This window comes from Aedes aegypti, chromosome 1, assembly GCF_002204515.2.
Source record: "Aedes aegypti strain LVP_AGWG chromosome 1, AaegL5.0 Primary Assembly, whole genome shotgun sequence".
Lineage (NCBI taxonomy): Eukaryota > Metazoa > Arthropoda > Insecta > Diptera > Culicidae > Aedes > Aedes aegypti.
Window position 1 is genome coordinate 160,908,418 of NC_035107.1, and position 24,188 is coordinate 160,932,605.

Below are 24,188 nucleotides of genomic sequence, written 5' to 3' on the forward strand. Positions count from 1 at the left end.
TGGGAATTATTAAATGATGCCCTACAGGGCGTTTAGATGCAGCTGATCTTCACAGCTGGGAATTATTAAATGATGCCCTACAGGGTGTTTAGATGCAGCTGATCTATGTGAGACAAGGTCAGGGCATTGCTACAGGTCGTTAATTTCGATTGATGTCCTACAGGTCGTTGGGTTGCACTTGATCTCAAAGTCAATTTACTTCAGGTCGATGATACAGCTTGAATTTTCAATTGAAGTCCTACAGGGCGTTAAGAAAAAAATATGAGAAAAGCTTCTTAGTCGTCGACTAAGCGCGACTAAGCAGGATGACAGGGCTGGCTAAAACATACATTTAAAGCCTTTCATTTTTTACTGTGAAAAGCCAATTATTGTGGGAGAAAAAAAAAAACAATAAATTTTGTGTACCAAACAAATTTAAAAATTGTAGAAATTTTGAGAAACTCGTTTCCGTAGAACCAGTAAAATACTAATGAAAAGTAAACTAACGTCAAGAATTTATGTAACATAATTTTCACAGAAACCGATCAAGTGAATGTAATTTGCATTCCACACCTTCAATAACAGAAAATCTTTGGTTTTAATTAGCCGGAGGGCTATTTTCAACAAGCCTCTGATTTAAATAACATTTCGCAGTTTCAATAAGTTTATATGTCTGAACGTCAAACAACCGAGTGTTCAAATTATGTTTAAAAATAGACTACTATCCTCCTCCTATTGTAAGTGAATCCGACGAAAAACTTTTGCTCCAGACATGGGTTGATTTGGGTATCGTTCCGTTCCCTGCCGTGGGAGTAAAAATACGACTGAGCCGAAAAAACGTATCGCATCGGAAAACTGGTCCGATATTGAGGACACTCCTATGCTTGATAACGTGCATGTACGTGCTTCTGGGATGGTGGGGGAAATTGGTGATGGCTCGTGTCGTGCTGAGACCCCAGCAAACCTGGGGTTATATTGAATGAAATATGTTGGAATGGTTCTCATTGCGCATGACCAGCTGTAGGAAAACCTGTGGCCGAAGAACGATCGTGCGCGCTCTCAAGGTTTCCTGCGCCAAATTCGACTTCGTACTTGCCAAATATAACTCGCACTTGTTTCACTACGTCGTGAACCGTGATTGAGAATCGTTCCTCAGTTGAGTCTACGGCGATCCGCGAGATATACAAGACACAATGGTGAGTGCTCTCTAGTGCCAATAGAAAAAGGATAAATTGTGCATTAAAAAATGTATGAAGTTTTGAAACCAAGTGATAAAGGCATAAGCCATCGAAAATATGATAAAGTTTTGAGCAAAGTGCACGGATAATACATTAAGTGACCATAATTCTAATGAATTTCTATTCGGTTCAATTCCCTTTCAGGCAGCAGATCTGAAAGACGTTGAAATTGAGAGTAAGTATGAAAAGCTGTGCATAACGACTTCAATATTCAAAGGAAAAGTGATTTAGTAAGAAGTTACAGAATACTAGGCAAAGTGGCTCTTCCTAAAATTAGACAAACTATCAGTGACCAGACTCGTCGTTCTAGAATGTTCGAATCAATGACGCAATTGTGAAGTGTGGATCATGTTGGATTAGTGAACTCAGACTGGTGTTTGTATTTGCACAAGGTGGATCTAAAATTAGCTCGGTTCAAAAAAGGAGCGAATCAATGTGAATTTTTGTTGCCGTCTGCCTCATTACTAAATCATGTTTTCCTATGAGTGAAAAAATGTAGGCATTGTAATGACTAATTATGTTCTCTGTACCTATTGCGTGAACTTCTGCAGAGGCTCAGTTTGTCTTTTCCGTTTACGATTGGGATGGCAGCAACAGCATTGATGCTTTCGATATCGGAAACGCTCTGCGTGCCCTCAACCTGAACCCAACTCTGGAACTCATCGGCAAAATGGGTGGTACCCAGAAACGCGGTGAGAAGCGAATCAAGCTCGAAGAATTCCTCCCCATCTATGCCCAGGTGAAGAAAGAAAAGGACATGGGATGCTACGAGGATTTCCTTGAATGTTTGAAGCTGTACGACAAGGAAGAAAACGGCACTATGCTGTTGGCTGAATTGCAGCACAGTTTACTCGCTCTGGGTACGATTTGTTATAATTGACAACTATCGATTTGCCATTCCTAACGGTATTTTCCATACACCAGGTGAAAAGTTGACTGAAGATGAGCTTGAAAATGTCTTCAAGGATTGCATGGACCCCGAGGACGATGACGGTAACATCCCATATGCCCGTAAGTATCGTAGCGATTTATAATCTGAAAATTGAATAATGTTGATACAGTTAATTTGCAACACTTAAAATTCAATCACAACTAGTGTTACTTGATATGGTTGATATTTTAAATGTTACTAATGATTAGCTGTATGGAATATGTTGTATTTGTTATTAAAACATTTTTAATGTATTTTTCATGTGAACCCATCGTAAATGTTCGGCATTCCTTTTGTCTTCATAATATGTGTTACGTGTTGATCAATTGTAATAACAGCCTTCCTGAAGAAGATGATGGATAACATGGTCGTCATCAACCTCAAGTAAACATTTGAACGAACATCATTCAATAACTAAATTTACCAACATGTAATATGTAAGAGTATTCGTAAGTATTTTTCGTCTTTTTGCACAGATTACGCTTCGCACGCTTTAAAACGCTAGTAAAGTTATTTTACTTTTTTAAAAAAAAAACATTACACAGTTACATATTTCTGGCAAAATCAAATTTCTAGCAGTAATTTCGTTTTCATGATTTCATCGCGTTTTCAACGGATCGGTTATTTTCGGCACACACCCCGAGCGAAAAATGGACGTGAAATATTTCCACCCATACGGTGTTTTCACGCACTAAAAGTTATTTTTAGAAATTAGTAGACTACATTCCGCACCGGTATCTTACGAAACTTGTTGTTTTACTTTTCCCTGAATATCAATTAATGACATAACCGTGCCAGTTACCTTCAGTAATTTTTGTGTTCGCTTTTAATCGGATGATTCATTGAATAATAACGATAATTATTTGAATATTATTTTGTGTTTCATTCTGATTGCCAAATGCTATGCGTTATATCAACTGTGTATTTGTGGAAACTCATATTTTTTTTATATTTTCCACAGCATTTCTTCAGAGATTGTGTGACTATACACCAAAAGCATATTAGATCTATTTTGCAACCTAAAAACATGGTTGCAGAATGTGTTTGATTATGTTGAAACAAAACCAAAGAAACGTTGAACAACATCAACCAACGTCCAGGGAAAATAACGAAACAACATCGACGAAATAAATAAACAATACAATAAACAGCGTTTTATCAAACATCATCACGTTAACAAAACTGATAATTTATAATGACATCTAGTATGGGAGCGGTTATTATTAATTTCTTTTTTTTTAAGTTTTTAATAAAAGTATATGTATAAAGAGATTATATAATCCCTGGCAGTAGTTATTAGACTTAATCTTGAAAAATATCACAAAGCCATAAGTATAGTTAATTATATATTTTTAAGTACAGTCAACCCCTATTTATTTCATCGTATATTTTCACATTCTTTCTCTGACAAAGTTACTGTTTCGGCATTCGTCAATCGTTTGTCAGAGAAAATTTGTCTTGATATTTTCTGTTTGTTTTTCTTTAGTCGTGGATGTTACCACAAAGCTAAGATCCTTCATCTTAATATTGAATAGTTATATTTGTGTTCTCAAGATCTAGATTTGGCATGAAATTTTCAATTATCTTTTTGAATCGCTGTGGATGTTGGGTAGGATTTAACCGGAATTAAGTTATATGAATAGCTTCTGGTTCTACATATATATGGTGTTCTTTTTCTCTCTGACGTTACGTTCCCATTGGAGAGGGCCTGGTTCACAGCTTCTTATTAAATCTTTAGTTGATAATTGAGCACTTTCAAGTTTGTATATCGTGTGACAGGTACGAAAATTTTTTATGTCCTGGGAAGTCGATAAAATTTCCTCTACTGAAAGATCCTTCGCCGGCGGGATTTGAAACCCCGACCCTCAGCAGTGCCTTGCTGAATGACAATGAGTTTACAGCTGCGGCTGTATGGATATGATATGTAATTGAGAGAGGAAAATGCACCAAAACGAATCACTGAGGTTTAATGCCCATCCTTCTTTTCATCCCACAGTTGCCGCATTTTTTTGAATATATATACATTGACGGACATAATTTTGGTTTTGGTTGACACGGCCTCAAAAAAAAACTATATTTCCGCTACATTTTGTACATCCAAAAACATATTCCGTTGATTTTATTTATAAACTCATGTAAACGTAAAAATTTATTAAAATGTAATTATTTGCATATATTTTGAATTTTTTTTTGTGTTTTCTGAATTATTCCGGCTCGGTGAAGTGCTTGTTTTGTTCGTACCCAAACTGCAATAGGTGAATTCGTACGCAGCTATTGTTGTCAAAGTTGCTGTGGTTAATTTTGTTATTTTTCCCCGAATGTCGTTTCCCCGAGTGTCATTTTCCCGAACGCCTTGCTATGCAGATTGAAAGCGCGCACAACCTCAATCCAATTCTAACTGTTTCTCAGTTCTTGTGAGCTTTTCCACTGCGAGCTTTTTATGTCAATTTTGAATTAACTCTGAACTTTGTATGGTAAATAAAATAAGTTGCATGTCGTAAAGCGACAACATCGATGAAATGTACTTTTTCAAACATCTATCTATAATCGACTATATCTGCTCTGCTATATTTTTTAGAATCTGGATTTGTTCTAAGCATTCCTTTTATATATTGATTAAATCCTGAGTGTGATTTCAATCTGGAAGGAAATACTGTACATTGCGCGTTTATTTATCACGACGGCGATCTTGAAAGCTTGTTAAACTGCTGCGCGATTTATCCTCAATTTTCCAAGGCATGATCGCGCAGGAGACACGAAAATGATTTGAAGACTGCGACGTTTTTAAGATCGCCGGCGCGAGAATTTTTATCTTCAGACTGTTGGGCAGAGGTGGACACAGGGTCACCGAGGCGGAACACGGAACCAGGATTTCGGTAGGAAAGAAAACAACTACAACTTTACTACAAGATAACTTTACTAAACACGTCTGTACGGAACGAACATTACATTACGGATGAATGGAAAAACTTTCCATTCTCCCTTTCTATTTGGCGCACTCGCTGTCGCCGCTGCGACTGCATTTAGTGCCGCCTCACTACACACATCCAGTGCTGCCACTTTGCATACGAGATACAATCAATAATGCATACTCCAACACATACAGGGTCCTGCAAATGGTGTCGCGTTATGCAAAAATATTTTTTTTTTATTTTTATTGACGAAATCGGCAATGTTGCCTTTATGTTTCGGAAAAAATGTATATTTAGTATTGGTTTTTGTTTAATGCATTCGACATTCTGCATCACAGTGGAGTAATTTGATCCGATAATGCCCAAAATAAAAACGTGTTTCTGTGAAGCATTTTGAAATAATAGAATTTGACTAAATTCTTTCCATAATATTTAAACGTCTCTGTGAAATTTTTGATGATGTATCCAGTACAGTACCTTCGGATGGCGGTGCGAATAATTTTGAATTTTGACACATGGTGAAGTGATTGAATTTGATTGTAAAATAAACTCAACTACGGTTGTCATGTCTATTACGGCTTAAACCAGCCGACGGTGTTTTGAAAAAAAAAAGAATCTGATGGCAAAATTATTTAGACGTTTCAATAATGAGTTTTTAAGGTCATTGTTTCCGAAATTTGTAGAAGACCATAATAGCTTCCGAATAGTGTACCAAAAATCTGTATCTGAGCCGTTGTACAGATTATTTTAGCTTTCATTGACCATAGCATAGCATAGCATAGACTGACTGTACATGTCAATGGATGCTACTCCGTGATTGATCAGAACTGGTAAGAATTGCACTTTGATCCAAATGAATAAGGGATGGGAGTCTCCGATTACTCTCGAAGTGCAAATGATAAATAACGGCACCGTCCAAGTCCTTACAGTCAGTTGGGATGGGGAAGGAATGATAGGGTGATTGGTACTTCTAGAGATCAAGAATACCTCTTCATCTCCACAATCACCACGGTAAGAATGTATATAAGGGAGGAAAAGATCTGGGAGTCAAATTTGGTCGGTGATGCTATCCATGGATAAGGAGAAAACGACGTATACATAAAGCTAGTTTTGCATTTTCGTCTTGAGAAGTTTTTGGTAGAAGATTTAAAAAATACTTCAACATCCATAATGAGCAATTCTCGCTGAAATCAGGTCGCCAACGGTACCCATCGTTCGAATTCCAATTTGACGTCACTGATCGCATGTATATGCTAAAAATAAAGGGTGGTCGTTTCGATTTTCTCAAACAGGTGGACCCCTTGTACATCAGCTAAGCAGTTGCGTTGCGTTGCGTTGCGTTGCGTGGTAACGGAGTACCGTTTTGTCTCAAATTCCGAACAGACTCATATTCCGAACACTTGGTTTTTGTATGGCGATGTGGCTGAAATGTTTTGCTGAAATATGTCATCAAATTAAAAGGAAAAGGCAGTCAATTGCAATTCAATTTTAACGTCTTCTAATCTATGTTATATCTCTGGAGTAGGGATGATTCTCTAGTTTGAGACCAGTAGAACTAGCACTGATTAATTTATTTGCGAAATTATTCATTTGAATACGATTTATTCGTGCTGTTCGGAATTTGAATCAAGGTGTTCGGAATATGAGACAGAATGAACACAGTGTTCGGCATTTGAATCAAAATGATGTTCCATACTTTAACGTGAAAACAATACTAAATAAGCTAAAATAAACAATTTTGTCGGCACTCCCAACAGCTAACCGTTAGACTTCGCGAATAAATTGAAATTTTCACAAATATCTGCTAATGTATGTCTATCAGATGCATTTGAAGTCACTGTTGGCCTTAAGTGTTCGGAATATGAGTCAAAACGGTATTTCGTAGATTGCATACTGAAAACTGTCATGTTAGAAACTTTACAACACTTATTCTAATTGCTCATGGAAAACTATTTTGGATCAAATAGTTATCCAATCGGAAGTCAGAAATGCAAAGACATGATAATTTCCATTGCCGGCCACGCCCATCTTCTCCGTTACGAGGAAAGGAAAGGAAAATGATGATATGACACCTACTTGAAGAGAGGCCAGCGAGTCACCGACGCCCTCATAGATGTCAAGGAGTTGGATGATGGGAAGGGTAATGGTCTAGGATTCACTATAAGCGAGTGATGCGACCGGATTGAGATTTAGTGTATGTGTAGTTTAGTATACTTTTTGTAATTGAGTGTAAGTTTGAATGTGATGTTTTCATCATCGTTGGGAGTGACGTTGCTAAGAAAGTTAAAGTCACTCCATGCGTGTTCGTCTTCCAGGGATGAAACACAGGTATTTCCACCTTGTGCCCTAGCTAAGAAGCTTTGGTTTTAGCGCCATTACTCGCTCTCTGAAACGAGAAGATAAAATAACCCAACCTCATGCTACCGAAATAGCCCAGAAATAAAAATAGCGGTTAAATCGGAACAAACTCACCAAATCCGTCCATTTATCGAAACGCCGAGTAAAAACACGTTTCATCAAAAACTTTAATATTAATCTGTTGGGAATTTGAATCGACATCCTCTGAATGGTTTCATATCTGAATTTGGTTTTCTGCGTTGCACAATAATCATCATCGAAGGCGGCTTTCATTCTTAACACAGGTTTTCAAAACTTATTATCAGAAAGCATAAAATTAAAAATACTGAAAATCTTACAACCGTATGCTTTTTTATCTTATTTTGTCAAAGTCACATTTATTCCAAACGAGAAATTATCCGGGTGGCGTAACACTAACGGAATCATGCAAAAATCTAGCACGCCACAAGCCATCTTTGAAATCTTCGCAAATAAAAAAATAACACTTAAATCACTGTACCATCAGCCAGTTTTATTGCAGCTGTTTATCACTGTACAAAGCACTACAACCCGGATTACGTTGCACCTGCTAATATCGGCGGATTCGGGAACAACGAGAGCACAAAAAAAATTGAAGGTGGCATAGCGCCATCAGCCGAATCTATTTTTCACCGTCCGAAACGCGGAACCGGAGTAAACGTGACAGAAAATTCAGAACGCCTCCCTCGTATATTTTTTGATAAATATTAGGTATGTCTTCGAGTGATTCACTCGAATAAAAAAAAAACACCAATGGTTGTAAACTTATTTCTTTGTACAAAAAATGATGTTTGTATTGATATTATTACAATACGTCATAATCGTAGAACATGATTTAGAAAATCGTTGATTTTATAGGGTAACTACAATTGGTCACCTAGTTTTTGTAGCATTTCTTACTTAGTTTTATCTCAGCTTTCTGATGGTGATCTTAGAATACAAAACAAGCGGAGCGCTAATTGTGGAAAAACGATTTTTCTAACAAAATTCAAGATGGCGGCCATATTAAAAATGGCAATATATCACGCAAAGAAACACCAAATTTTTCAAAAAATGGACTTTTTCGCAAACTGTTCAGTTAGCTAGCGTACGTGGAATCCACCAATTTTGAGAAAACCGAAACGAACACCCTTTTGTTTTAAAATATGCTAGCGATCAGTAACATAAAATTGGAATTTTAACTTTGGCAACCTGGTTTCAGAGAGAATTGCTCTATGTTGAACCATTCAAAAGACGTTTTTCTTCTTCTTCTTCTTCTTCTCCCTGGCATTACGTCCCCACTGGGACAGAGCCTGCTTCTCAGCTTATTAACTGAGAGCTTACTTTGCCAATGATCATTTTTGCATGTGTATATCGTGTAGCAAGTACGAAGATACTCTATGCCCTGGGAAGTCGAGAAAATTTCCAACCCGAAAAGATCCTCGACCGGTGGGATTCGAACCCACGACCCTCAGCTTGATCTTGCTGAAAAGCTTCGCGTTTACCGCTACGGCTATCTGGGACGTTTTTAGTAATGGTGAAAAGAGAAAAACATATGTATATATTTTAAATTATATGAAACAGGAATAAAGCCGACAATTGTAATGACGAAGCATACATAGTTTGTTTGAAAATTACATAAGACTAACGCTGTGCATTTTTGTCTCAACGTTAAAAGATTTTGGTAGACGTTTTGAAAAATACGTCAACATCCATAATGCCGAACCAATCAAAAGATGTTATTTAAATTGTCAAAATAAGAAAAATATTTGTATATTGAAATTTTATAAAATATGAATAATATCGACATTTGTAGTGACGATGCATGAAATGAGCTCACCAGTTGATAATCCTCGACAGAACACGAATATCTTTTCGCACTCACAAAACACGAACCGCAAAACTTCTCGGCGTCCTGAAAACGAACCGTCTTGCTTGGGCTTTCCGAAGCAGTGCCCAGCAAAATGCGCGAAACGAAATGACTATTTTTACGGATGTTCTTGGTCTTCCAGAGGCCGTAATAGTGGCCACCTAGGTGCATGAATAATTTAAATAATCTATTGCGTTCTATAATATGGGATTCTGATGAGTTTTCATAAAAAAAAACACAACAGTCTTGGATTCTTTCCATCAATCGATCATTTTTACGGATGTTCCGGATTTTCTGCCAGAGAAACACGTTGTTTACCATCGGAGCCAACTATTCCCCAACATGTGAGAGACTATTCCTTCACTAAACGTCACCTGTCTGAAAAAAATTGGGTCACAAATCAAGGCGTCCATTAAAAAACCAAAGCTATTTGATCAGTTTTTAGCGAAAAACGAGAAAAAAATGTAGACATATTTACATCAATTAACTTGATAAAACCTCGCCAACAATATTTCGCCAATGCACTCGGTTCATGGCCGCTTTTCTCCATCTTCAACTGCGACCCACGCTCTCCAGGTCCTGGTGCACCTGGTCAATCCACTTAGCTTGCTGTGCTCCACGCCTTTTTGTACCGACAGGATTCGTGGCGAACACCATGTTTACATGGCTGTTTTCCGGCATTCTTGCAACATGCCCTGCCTATCGTATCCATCCAGCTTTAGCCACCTTCAGGATACTGGGTACGCCGTAGATTTGAGCAAGCCCGTAAGTCATTCTTCGCCGCCACACACTGTCCTCCTCGAGCACAGTCCACGTCTCATGCTCGTAGAGGACTACCGGTCTTATGATCGTTTTGTACATCGTGCATTTGGTGCGGGGGTGAATCTTTAATGACCGCAGTTTCTTCTGGAGCCCATAGTAGGCACGACTTGCACTGATGATGCGCCTTCGTATTTCCCGACTAACATTGTTGTTAACCGTCAGCAAGGATTCGAGGTAGACGAACTCATCCACCACCTCGAAGGTATCCCCGTCTATCGTGACACTGCTTCCTAGCCCTGTAGCGCTCAGTTCCGCCTACCAGCATGTACTTTGTTTTCGACGCATTCACCATTATCCCGATTTTTGTTGCTTCGCGTTTCAGGCGGGTAAACAAATTTGCCACCGTTTCAAATTTTCTACCACTAATGACATGGATATCGAAGCAAATTGTCCGAATCTCGTAAAATCGTGCCTCTAAGTCGGGCTCTCTGCATGACACCTTCAAGCGCAATATTGAAAAACAGACACGAATGTCCATCGCCTTGTTGTAGTCCCCGCCGAGACTCGAACGAACTGGAGTGTTCGCCCGAGATCTTTACGCAGTTTTGCTTACCGTCCATCGTTGCTCTGATCAATCTTGTGAGCTTCCCGCGTAAGCTGATCTCGTTCATGATCTTCCATAGCTCTACAGGTCAATATTATCGTATGCCGCTTTAAAATTGATGAACAGGTGGTGCGTAGGGACCTGGTACTCACGATATTTTTGAAGGATTTGTCGCACGGAAACGATCTGGTCCGTTGTCGAGCGGCCATCGATGAAACCTGCTTGATAACTTCCCACGAACTCGTTTGTATAGGTGATAGAAGACGGAAGAGGATCTGAGATAGCACTATATGGGCGGTTGCACGATAATTTTTACACTTCAGTTTGTCGTCCTTCTTGTAGATAGCGATTATAACGCCTTGCTTCCACTCCTCCGGTAGCTGTTCCGTTTCCCAGATTCTGACTATTAGCCGATGCAGACAAGCGGCCAACCTGTCCGAGCAAATCTTGATGAGTTCGGCTCCGAAACCATCCTTGCCAGGCATCCTCCTTTTTTTGTATTTCAAGATTACGGAAAATGTTATACTTGGGCATTTATTAATATTTCAAGTTCAAAATGATGCAAGAAGATCGAATATCATTGTAATACTGCTTAAAACTAATGTATCATAGGCCCGAGTAACATTTTTTTTTAATTTCTTTATTAGTATCATTCCAAACATTACATTTATTTCTGATAAGACAACATTAACATTACATTCAGCTTATAAGAGAAAAAAACACGTGTTCAATTTACTTAACCTAACTTAACCTAAATATATAACGCATTAATCGTGGCAATAGAAGATTGTGACGATTTTTGCCTGAAATTATTAATTATTTTATTTACCATTTGTTCCAATGTTTCAACATTGGATATTCTATGTAACTCATTGGTACTATACCAGGTAGGAAGCTTCAGAATCATTTTCAAAATTTTATTTTGAATTCTCTGCAGAGCTTCCTTCCTGGTATTACAACAGCTGGTCCATATTGGTACAGCATACAACATGGCCTGAAAATTTGTTTGAATATCAAAAGCTTGTTCTTAAGACAAAGAGTACTGTTTGATCCTTTGACCTGGTTGCTTGCTCCTGCGGGGGCGAGCGACGAAGGCAGGATCAAACATGTCGCGCGTCGTTCGGGAAGAAGTGAAAAAGCTTCGCGATTGTTAGTATTGTTTGATCCTTCGAATTTGTTGCTTGCTCCTGCGGGGGCGGGCGGCGAGGGCGGTATCAAACATGTCGCGCATCGTTCGCGAACCACGGTGGAATAGTATCGCGGATCGCGTTAGTAGTGTTTGATCCTTTGATCTTATCGCTTGCTTCTGTGGGGCGAGCGACGAACACTTGTTCGGCGTTCAATGCTTTTATCGAGTAATATCGCGAATCTGGTTAGGCGCATTAATTTCAAATTATATATTTATCGTTAACCAAAACGAATCCTTTACCCAAACCTTTCCCATATCCAAACTCCCAGTGTCTACTTGTGGAAGTGCAGAGGACTCCTCGGCTTCCATAAAGCAAGTAACACGTCAACATTTCCCTCCCATCTCTAAATTGACCTGCATTCGGACGCAGCCGGCGCCGTTATTGTTTGTTATAATAATGAGAGCACCAGTACTTACACATTGAGGATGCTACTGATCCCGAGTAGTGTCTGTTGGTTCCCTGTGTAAGTACAGCTGTTCTTGCAATAACAGAGTAGCATCTGCGGGCGGTCAATCATGCTCAAGCTCATGCTCATGCTCAAAAGCTTGTTCTTAAGACAAATAACATGACAATAACATAATAACATGTACACTTGAAATTTTCAAATAAAGAGCTTTTGGTTTATGTGGGAATATTATTAGTTGAGTTTTGGAAGCATTAGGCGAAATCATTCCATTTCTGCAAGTATGATGAAAAAATATCCAAACTTTTTTTTTGCAATCGACTACAGATGGCACGCAGACTTCGTCTTTTGGCGGAGAGGCCTGTGTCATCCGCAAACAAAGATTTTTGACATCCCTGAGGTAACTCAGGAAAGTCAGATGTGAAAATATTGTATAATATTGGTCCCAAAATGCTGCCTTGAGGAACACCAGCATGAGTTCTGATAATTAACCTGAAGTGTACGATTTGACAGATAACTTTGAATTATTCTAACAATGTACGTTGGAAAATTAAAGTTTTTTAATTTTACAATCAAGGCTTCATGCCAAACACTGTTGAATGCTTTTTCTATGTCTAGAAGAGCAAGACCAGTAGAATAGCCTTCAGATTTGTTGGAACGAATCAAATTTGTTATACGTAAAAGTTGATGAGTTGTCGAATGTCCATAGCGGAATCCGAACTGTTAAATGGCAAAAATTGAATTTTCGTTGATGTGGGCCATCATTCTGTTCAAAACGACCTTTTCAAAAAGTTTACTGATGGAGGAAAGCAAACTGATTGGAAGCTTCTGCAAGATTTATGTCTGGTTTTAAAAATGGTGCAACCTATGCATTTTTCAATTTGTCAGGAAAATATGCTAATTGAAAAAAAAAAAATGTTAAATATATCAACTAAGAATGATAAGCTACTATCTGGAAGTTTCTTGATAAGGATGTAGAAAATTCCATCATCGCCAGGAGCTTTCATATTTTTGATTTTTTTTTAATAATAGTTCTCACTTCTTCCAAATCAGTCTCACAGGCATTTTCGAAAACGTTTTCTTGATTGAGAATATTTTCGAAGTCCTGAGTAACTTGATTTTCAATTGGACAAGTAAGTCCTAAATTGAAATTGTGCGCGCATTCAAACTGCATAGTAAGTTTTTGAGCTTTTTCGTAATTAGTTAGTAATAATTTGTTTTCCTCTTTCAATGCCGGTATTGGCTCCTGAGGTTTTTTTTTCAAAATTTTAGATAATTTTCAAAAGGGCTTAAAGCCAGGGTCCAATTGAGAAATTTTATTTTCAAAATATTTGTTTCTTAATTGTGAAAAAACGTTTCTTGATTTGTTTCTGCAAATCCTGCCATATAATCTTCATAGCAGGATCGCGAGTGCGTTGAAATTGCCTTCTCCTCATGTTTTTAAGGCGGATCAAGAGTTTAAGATCATCGTCTATAATCATGGATTCAAATTTTTCTTCACATTTTGGAATTGCAATGCTCCTGGCTTCAACAACGGAATTTGTTAAAGTTTCAAGAGCATTGTCAATATCATGTTTTGTTTGTAAAGTAATGTTAACATCAAGATTAGAGTCAATATATGTTTCATATATATTCCAGTCGGCTCGGAAATAATTGAAAGTGGAGCTGATAGGATTGCGAATCGCTTCATGGGATATTTGAATCGTAACAGGGACATGATCAGAATCAAAACCAGCATGAGTAATAAGTTGTCTACAACGATGACTAGAGTCGGTTAAGACGAAATCAATCGTAGATGGATTTTTAGAAGAGGAAAACATGTAGGGCTATCAGGGTATCGAATTGAGAAATATCCTGAAGAGCACTCATCAAATAAAGTTCTGCCGTTGGAATTACTTTGAGAATTATTCCTTGACCGATGTTTGGCATTAAAGTCACTAATGACAATAAAATTGACTAATTGCGCAAGTCAGTTTGGAGCAAATTAACTTGCTGTTCAGAGCATTGAAAAGGCAAATAGAGAGCTTGAAAGTATATTTAGTAAGCTGTGTTGCAACAGAATCACCTAAAGTTTCAAAAACTTTAGTTTCAAATGACGAAAACAGTTATACGTCTATGAATGATGATTGCAACTCCTCCACATGCCCCATCAAGTCGATTATTACAATAAACAAAAAAGTTAGGATCTTTATTAGTTTGGATCCTGGTTTTAAATAGGTTTCAGTAATAACTGCTATATGCACGTTATTAGCTGTAAGAAAATTAAACAGCTCGTCCTCTTTAGCATTCAAAGAACGAGCATTTCAATTTAAAATATTTAAATTACGTTTACACACTACCGTCTTCGTGACTATGATTTTGATCGAGATTTGTTACGTCAAGTGTTACGTCTGTTTGTCTGTGCATCAAACATTTGATTCAATTGTTCAGTTACAAAAATAAAATCAGAGGCAGACATATCACTTGAATTGGGTACATTATCTGATGATTTTCCGTTTGAATTTTCGGTAGACGAAAAGGCAGAGTAGAAGTTACCTGTGGCGGCAGGGTTTTTTTTTCGTTTGATTTGAAACAATCAGAACTGGTACTCACAGTATGTAAAGGGGAGGAGTTCAAATTACCTGCTACGACATCGGCAAAGGATTTTTCTTGGGTAGATACATTCGAAATCAAAAGATTCGAACAGCTACCCGACGGATTAAAATTAGTTTGTGAATGAGCATGATTATGATCTACCAGATGGGTATGATTCCTAATCAAGCGATCGTTAACTGAAAAATGAGCTTTGTTCGAAACTCTACCAGAGAAATTCCGGAAACGACTGTTATCGTAACTGATATTACTGTTCATCTGCCTGGCACGAGCCTCGACGACTCGCCTACGCGACGGACAAGCCCAACAATTTGACTTATGATTGTCCCCGCAATTCGCGCATATGAACTTATCGGTATCTTCCTTCACTGGATAGACGTCGTTAGCGTGAGAAGAACCTCCGAAAATCATGCGTTTAGCATCCATGCGGCAATTTTTTGAACCATAACCCCACTTTTGGCACCGACGGCACTGAGTGGGGTTCTGGTAATTTCCTCCAGGTTTCTGGAAATGTTCCCATGTCACACGAACATCGTCTCATCGTCTAGCTTTTTCTAAAGCTTTAAGATCTTTCTTGTTAAAGTAAACTAAATAATATTCTTGAGAAAGCCCGATTCTTCCGAACAATGCCTGATTGGGTTCTCTTTTTCATAATGATTACTTGGACTGGGGAAAATCCAAGTAAATCATTTATTCCATTTTTGATCTCTTCAGGTGACTTATAGTCACATGCGAGACCTTTCAAACGACTTTGAACAAACGTTCAGTTTTGTTGTCATAAGTAAAGAAAATTGTGTTTCTTCTCTTCAAGATGTTTGGGAAGATGTTCGCGATCTTTAAGAGTTTCCGGCAAAACGCGACAGTCTTCTTTCTTTGCGATTTGGAAGGAGACCTTGTTTCCCCTAATGGAGTTCAAGATCTCCTTTAGGCAGGAAAAATTCGGAACAACTGACCACGATAGGCGGCACTCTTTGCTTCCTCACTTGAATCAAAGAGCCCGGGCTAGAGACTTGGTTGTTCGGAAAATTTGTCTTGAAAACGAAAGAAGACGAGACCTCCTAAGAGGTTTTTTTTTCCCAAGACGGTGTCCAAGAAGGATTACCACCGCTAGCTTTCGCAAACGGGTACAACTAAAAATCGAAGGCATGGGTCCAAACAAGAATCGTAAAGGGATCAATAGTAGAAAAAATAGTACTGAAAAGTACTGTTTTAGTAGCACTGAAAAGTACCGTTTTTAATTTTAGCACTGAAAAGTACTGTTTTATTGCTTTAGGTAGTTTTTAAAAAACTTCCAAGAGCAGAGAGGGGGGTGACCCATTTCGCATAAAGACGTTTCGCATATGGACGTTTCGCATACGGGCGTTTGGCATAATGGACGTTTCGCATAAAGCAGTTTCATACAATAACAGGTAGCATTTTAAAGAAGGCATGTAATTCTGATTATGCCAAATGTCCATTATGCCAAATGTCCGTATGTGAAACGTGCTTATGCGAAACGTCTTTATGCGAAATGTCCCAACCCCAGCAGAGAGAGTTGGTGTACGCACAGCACGAAGGTACGATTAGCACCGGTTAATTCATTTGTACAACGAGCTGCACATTTGGTTACCAATTAATAGTGCGACTTTTTTGTACCATTAAGAATATGATCATAGTAGATTAGAAGCAGCGGTTATGACAACAGTATCAATTTAAGCTATTATCTTAAAGTTAATACTGCTGTACACCTAATTTGGCCACAATATTATTCGCCAATTTAAGAACCGAAGTTAAAATGTGGCCGAAAATGGTTCAAGCAGCTTATTGCAACCAACGTGATTCTGGTCAATCTTATAGTTTTCATACATAATATCGATTGAAGCATGACATATGTTCCATATATTGAAGTCTTCCCAGATGTTTTCAATATTACCTGGCCAAAACCGGTGCTTTTACCTTATATCTGTTATATCCGTTTAGAATGTTTTATTCTATTTATTGTTAAATATTATTTATGTATTCATGATTTAAGAATATATTACAAACATGATTATTGATAGCTTTTCGGACGCGTGCTTTTCAAGTCAGAAACATGTAAGAAAAGTTGTACAATCATGAACGTAGACGGCATCAGGAGAATGAAGCTTTCTGTGGTTTCTACTGAGTGCTGCCATCTGTGAAAATCTGTCTTCAATTTTGGCGCGCATGCGTTGGTTGGCGCGAAAGTGTAGTAGACCAACATGTAGACACGAAAATTCCCCCACATTTGAAACAGTTACGGCAGTTTTTCGCTTCACGAACGGCTCCTAAATATCTGTTATCATATTTCTCCCTATCATCATCATCACTAGACGACAAAAACGCTCGTCAAACGCGATAATTTGCGGTGCAGTGTAAACAAAAAAGATAGGTGGATCCTCATAAGCATCATCCGTCGCAAAACGTTGAAGGGAAGTTCAACTCAATCAGTAATAGAGTTGCTTCCATTTGATTCAATGATCTTGTGAAGCTGTGGTTGACACTTGTTGTGCTAACTGTCTGCGAGCAGTGATAGAAATTCGCGAATCTTTGCATTACCATTGATTGAATAATCTATATTTTTCTCTCAGTGTTAAAAAAAGTTTAAAAATAGTTAAAAGTGTGGTCATCTTTGTTATTGTAGAGCAGCTGAGAAAGGTTGATGGGTGTTGATGTGATTAGAAAGAAGTGGAATAAGCATTTGTAATCGAAATCGTGAAAAACGCAATTTTATTGTTTCAAGGAGATAAAAGACTGCTAAAAGCGCAATTTCTGTTCTAGTGCAGCCGCCCATTCTTTGTGTGCTGGATTCAAAGCTGTAAAAAGGATACACGTAGAAAAAGCTCTTTGAAAATATCAAGATGGCGTCTGTTGCCGAGAGTACAGCATCATCGTCTGAAAAGCAGGGACTGTCGGATGCTGCAATTCAACGACAACGCCAAAGCACAGGTATTTCCTTACATTTGATAGCTCATGGTTAGCAAATTGTTTGTGTTTTCACCGGTTTTCATAACAAATGAATATCGGTAATATTTGGTATGTCCATCATTTCACAACATACATCATGGACTTATTTGAAATAGATAGCTATAGATAGCAATGTGGAGTGATTGTTAGATTTGATGGAACAATAAAACAATAAATAATTACAGTGCGAATAATTCAAATCAAGTGATAACGATGCAGTTCAATATCAGTTCATTGTTATTCATTTTGGCGTGTGATTAAGTAGATTAGATTACAACTTCATTCAATGTGAAGGTTTTTCAATGTCTCACCTTCACTTCCAGCAAATGGTAAACAATAAATTAGGTCACGATCTGTCTGCACAAACATCGCTATGGTTAGCACCTGGCTGTGAAGGGCTATACCCAATTGGTGTGCATGGAATTTGTACCCTAGATTGCTTGTTTAAAGATTGACAATAAAGCAGCCTAAGTGAACCATGTTTTAGTTTTTCTAGTGAGATTGAATACGGGGATAGTTGAATGCAATATAACTCTTCGGATTTGCTACATTATATCGGGAATTATTTTATATTGGGACATTTGTCCCTTTTTATTATTATAATACTACAGATATATCAGTAGAAAAACAACCATTCGAATGCGTTTTTGAACTTATCAAATTTTACACCACCAAATTTTCAGATATGTACATTGTTTCCAAGCGATAACATTTAGGATGGTCATGCTTTTTCGGGAAACTAAAATGGAGGAAACAAATTTAGAGCAGACATTCTTTTCTGGATCGGGATTAACAAAAACGAAACAAAACTTGTAAACTTAAGCTTCTTTCGTCCAGTCTAGGCATTCATTTATATATAAACTTACACTGCTTGTCATGGTAATCTGTTGTATCACAATCCGAGGGCAGTTTAACATAAAGCTTTGCCCCAGCTCTCAAAAGCGCACCATTTCTATTTTTTCATCTTTCTAAATTAATTAATATAGGTGTTTTGTGCTAGGCAACAATGTCATCCAAATTTATTAAAACTAAATTGAACATTTAGTTAACAATGTTCTTCTTGTCCCGTAACACGGGTAGATCACTTTTTCGAGGTGCGTTACGACGTTAGATCTACCATATTGTACTAATGTCGATCTGTTCTTGTTAATACTGATAAGTTATTGTCGAAAGAGTATAAGAGAGTAAAAAGTCACCAAAGCACACCAAATTTGTCCTAAATGATTAGGAGGTCGAAATGAAAAAAATGACCCAATCAGCATCTGGGGCTGGTTTCAATTCATAAAACAAGTTCTTTCCGAGTTCAAGTGCTTATCTTTGGATATCTAGGAGGTAAATGATTCCGAATCAGTGGAATAGCAGACCTCCCAAATTCAAAAATAAGCTTCTTGTTTCAAGGAATCTAAAATTCTATTGCGATAAAACCTTTTCACAGTTACAAAAAAAACGACTTTAGACCTTAAGAGTAGAACCAATGATTTGATACGCTAGAGTACCGATGCATGGTCAAAATCAGTATCATTCAACCAGATTAGTAGCCGAACTTGAATGAGGAGCTCGCTTTTGGGAGTTTAATGGTGACAAACTGTTTTCTCCAGAAGGTATAAATAGCGGTATCTTTTTCTTAAAAGGCTCTATGCAAAATGGTAAAGAATGATAATTGTATAAAAAACTATCAAACGGGGCTTCTTTTGACATTATTTTCACATGTTTCCCCTTGAGGATTTGTAGCTCTAAGAATTAAGGATAGATTTCGATAATTCTTACATATATCATAGTTGTATATGTGCGTAGCAAAAGTGCAAACTATGAGGCAAATCCATTAAGAAATAAAAATAGCAAAAAAATGTGTTCTTCAAAACAAAAAAGGGGCTACTTTGGGCACTTTTAGAAATCATTACAGTTTGATAATAAAATGATTTGTTTTCATAAATTTTGAACAGGTTCTATAGATGATCATCCGTTATGATGTTTTTGAACGTGTTTTTTTTTTAATCAAAAAACATAATTTAGAAAAAATTAAGGCTCGAAAAAATTACACATATATACTACACTTTTCTGCGAAACATGCTATTCACAATTTTTAGTTTGTAACTTCAAGTTTACCTTCATTTAAATGGAACTGTTAGTTACGAATGCTTGACTGTTTAAGTTGATACACACGAATATGTAACTACCAAGTACTGCAATGATTTATAAGTTTTGTACAAAACATTCGTTCTGATCCTTATTGTTATATGCAAGATATGTAGAAGGATCTAATCAATTCCTGTAACTAAAAGTAATTTCTATTTAAAGCGCAATCCATGAAGTATAAGAATAATGTTCCGCAAGATCGTATATAATTATAATTTTGCTTATCTTACATGCATTTTGGTTCTCAATAGTTTTGTGATGGCGTAAGAGTAGTTTATTTGTAGCAGATGAGGTATGCAATTACGTTGTACTGCGGATTCACGTAAAATTTGACCGAAATTTTTTTTAAAGAATTTGTTGCGAGTTCACTGTTTATACGTTTTGAAATATATATGTTCACTTTTCTGAATCCTTAGTTTAATTTTGTTTGTGTTGTAAAATATACAAACCAACACTCTAAACTGAAATAAAGGTCGTATGATAATAACCTTTGATCAATAAATAAAAAAACAGCAATTTTCAACATTAAATTATTGTTTTTATGAGCACTTCTATAATATTAACTGAGAGTTTTCTTTGCCAAAGTTGTCATTTTCGCTTTGTGTATCGTGTGGCAGGAACGATGATACTCTATGCCCTGGGAAGTCAAGGAAACTTCCATTTAATCAAAAAAATCCAGGACCGACCGGGAATCAAACCCAGCACGGCTTTGTTTTGTAGCATCGGAATCTAACCACTCGGCTGAGGAAGGATCCCTATGCTAACTTAACCTTAATATAACGATTTTTACGAATTACACAGCGCAACAAAAATGACATTTTTGCGTGTCTCAAGGATCAAATTATGTTCCTCTAGCAGATTTGAGGTCGCTGAATCTGATGCTGTTCTCAGAAATGTCACTGCACGTCACAATATTTAGCTACAGGTCGCCAAAGTTGTATAAAACACTGGTTTAATTGATGTTTACATGAAATATAGAGTATGATTTACAAAACTTTTTTGGATTCTGTAGCAAATTAAGCCAATATATTGCCTTACAAGCTGGCAATATCTCAAAAACTAGACGTGCTATGATATTTTTGAAAATGGCAATGGATTCAGCAATCATAAAATAAGTAAATAGCTGTATTTTGATGCTTGTGACAAAAACGTGTTCCGCACTGTTATCGATATTTTTTTTCGAAAATTTCTCCAACGTTTCAACATTGGATGTTCTCTGCAATTCACTTGTACTATACCAGGAAGGTTGACAAGGAAAGATTAAATACTGTAGTTAGCGGTTTTGCAAGTGTATCCACACATCGTTTTATAACAAGTGATAGTATATAATATATAATATATATTATAGTAGCAGCGATAACCATATCATAGTTAAGACAAATAGAAGTTTAGGCGCACGTAGTAACAATGAGTGTAAAAACGTTAGTTCCGCGATGGGTTGACTGCAGTACTCTTGATTTCGTCTCCTTCAAAACTGCCATAGACCGCAAGTGGAAGTCTGCCGCAATGATGTCGTCTACATGGCCGAACAATATGAAGTTCCGATTGTGTAGGGTAGAAGCACCGGTTTTGGCCATACGCCAGTTGTAGCCATAGTGGATTATACACCGTTTTACATAGCCAATCACCATGAAACCTTTTGTGTTCAGTAGATCACATTCATATGATAGAGCTACATTTATTTACTTGTCCAAATTGACGTAAAACATAAGACAAACAATTCATTTTCCTTATAATTTTAACTCCCATACACCTAATTTGGCCAGGGCACTCCTAATTTGGCCACTCTCATGTGAAATCAATGCAATTGGCCAATTTAGGAACCGAAGTTAAATCTATGGCCGAAACTGGTTCCGTTGGCCTATATTGACCAACAGGATTTTCAAAGCGAAAAACAAAGTTTTAGCTCAGTTTTGATATAATACATACATAATATGGATTGAAAGCTTGCATTTGACATATTTGTAGTTTAAATACGGCTTCACATTTATTTTTTATTGGCATTTTCTCTTAGGCTGACCAAAACCGGTGCTTTTACCCTACATGGAAACCCGACGCTGTGTAATTTGATCCTCGCACAATGGTTGGACTCCATGTAAAGGGGCAACCAAAACCACCAAATTTTTTTTTTTAGATTTTTATGACTTTTATAATTTTAAAATATACCTCATGTGTTATATTATTATGATCCTTAATTGAAATTGAACTAGAATTTAAAGTTCAATTACTTTTATGACGGCAAACCGGCTGAAGTCAAAAAATTGGAAAATGTAACAATAAAACAAAGCACAAAATTTATAACTTAGGAATGCAATATTTCCCCAAAGTTACGCACTATCTGGAAACTTATGGCTCAACACTTTTATTGAGCATGAGGATGGGAAAAAGTATTTGGTTGAAGTTTTTATATAACACTTGAGTAATTTTGATGATATTGAACATGAAAAACAACTCTTGTCGCGCCATGTCGCCGCTACTTCGAATATTGCGCATCAAAAAGCATCTTTAGATCTTACAAAAAACCTTTGACATTTTCGCAGAAATTTGCTGATTTGCAAGTTAGAGCTATTTGAATAATTCAATATTTTACATATATTTTGGTAATATTTTTCATACAAAGTTTATTTAAAATATATTTAACCACTATTCATACACATTTTGATCAAACTCGATCAAATATAAATTAAAATTTGATTACAATAACAATTTTAATAAAAAAAACTTTTTTTTAAAAGGCTACGTCATTTATGAATAACCCCTTCTGAAACAATAAAAATGCCAAATGACATATTCAGATTACATATTTCATCGATTTAGGCGATAAAAATAGTTTTGGCCAAACTTTTTTTTTCCGACCATTGTGCCTCGTTTGTGCTGTGAAAGTCTATAATTTTGTATTTGCGTGATGTTCAAATGTTATAAGGATTGTTTATTTCATAAAGTGGACACCTTGTACATGCAATATGTTTTTATTTATTATTGAAATTGCAATCGGTTTTCTGCACATTGTTCGACTTATATTGCAGGGGAAGGGGTGGTAAAATGAACATCTTAAGGATATCATCTTGTTTCTGATAGAAAAATGGAGAATTTATATAGTACAATCGCACAACATCAAAAATAAGGATGTTATCTATAGCAGCGACACGAATTCAGACTGAAATAGCCAATTTTTTACATATTTTTATCGCTAGCAAAAAACGATGTATATGTTCATTTTACATGCATCATGTGGGTAAAATGAACAGCTATTGGTGGTAAAATGAACATCATGCAAAAAAATGTGAGCAAAACAAATATTTTTGAAAATTTTCATTGCATTTCCGAAAATATATCCAATAATGATTGTAATACATTCAAAAAGAAATATGAAGGTATCAGATTTGACATCATATCATAACGATATTCACCCCACTGAAAAACCTCAAGACTCCCGAGCTAAAAGTTACGTCAGTTCTAATTTTCAAACGTGGTTTTCTAAAATCTTTGTTTTCGTTGATATTTTCACTTCAATTGACCTCCGTATCAACCGAACACTCCGATTTATGCTCTAAATCGTCCGTGCGTGAGAAAAATTCAATCATTTTTTTTTTCTCGGTAAAAGGCACGGTGTTCATTTTACCACCCCTGTTCATTTTGCCACCACTTCCCCTACAATATTGTGATAATAAAAAGCCACGAAAATAATTAAATTTCACACTAATAACGCACAACGCTTAGTACAATCCAATTTGGGAGGTTATCAAAAACAATGATTATTAGAAATCGGCGTTGCAGATACTACAGATTAGTCACATTGATCTTAGAACACAAAATGACATAAGGTCCAGATCCTACAATCGTAAAAATACCTATCGAGGACTGTGTTCATGGTTAGCAAATTGTTTGTGTTTTCACCGGTTTTCATAACAAATGAATATCGGTAATATTTGGTATGTCCATCATTTCACAACATACATCATGGACTTATTTGAAATAGATAGCTATAGATAGCAATGTGGAGTGATTGTTAGATTTGATGGAACAATAAAACAATAAATAATTACAGTGCGAATAATTCAAATCAAGTGATAACGATGCAGTTCAATATCAGTTCATTGTTATTCATTTTGGCGTGTGATTAAGTAGATTAGATTACAACTTCATTCAATGTGAAGGTTTTTCAATGTCTCACCTTCACTTCCAGCAAATGGTAAACAATAAATTAGGTCACGATCTGTCTGCACAAACATCGCTATGGTTAGCACCTGGC

At 36.8% G+C, this 24,188-nt stretch overlaps 2 protein-coding genes across 19 annotated transcripts in view; both read left to right on the forward strand.

Annotated features, from left to right (window-relative positions):
* The first annotated feature begins 956 nt into the window (after positions 1-956).
* Positions 957-3,440, forward strand: LOC5580231 (myosin light chain alkali). Of its 2 annotated transcripts, XM_001655879.2 has the most exons (6): positions 1,021-1,175; positions 1,362-1,392; positions 1,769-2,077; positions 2,142-2,228; positions 2,487-2,597; positions 3,110-3,440. In XM_001655879.2, exons 1-5 carry the CDS (start codon positions 1,173-1,175, stop codon positions 2,534-2,536), a joined length of 480 nt encoding a protein of 159 aa, XP_001655929.1. In that variant the 5' UTR covers positions 1,021-1,172; the 3' UTR covers positions 2,537-2,597; positions 3,110-3,440. The 2 variants fall into 2 exon arrangements, with proteins under 2 accessions (XP_001655930.1, XP_001655929.1); XM_001655880.2 differs by lacking the exon at positions 2,487-2,597 and having other exon boundaries at positions 957-1,175.
* Positions 3,441-17,072: 13,632 nt separating this feature from the next.
* The window catches only part of LOC5580230 (microtubule-associated protein tau), a 171,077-nt gene continuing 163,961 nt past the window's right edge, over positions 17,073-24,188 (forward strand). For 6 of the 17 annotated variants that reach the window (XR_002502057.1, XM_021852570.1, XM_021852562.1 and 3 more), the window contains exon 1: positions 17,704-17,782. Coding sequence is in view for 16 of the 17 variants with exons in the window: in XM_021852570.1 (XP_021708262.1) it covers positions 17,750-17,782 (33 nt within the window). In the remaining variant the exon portion in view is untranslated. Of the gene's footprint in view, positions 17,783-24,188 lie in introns of all 17 variants that reach the window. The other 11 variants (XM_021852632.1, XM_021852628.1, XM_021852597.1 and 8 more) reach the window with 11 other exon arrangements.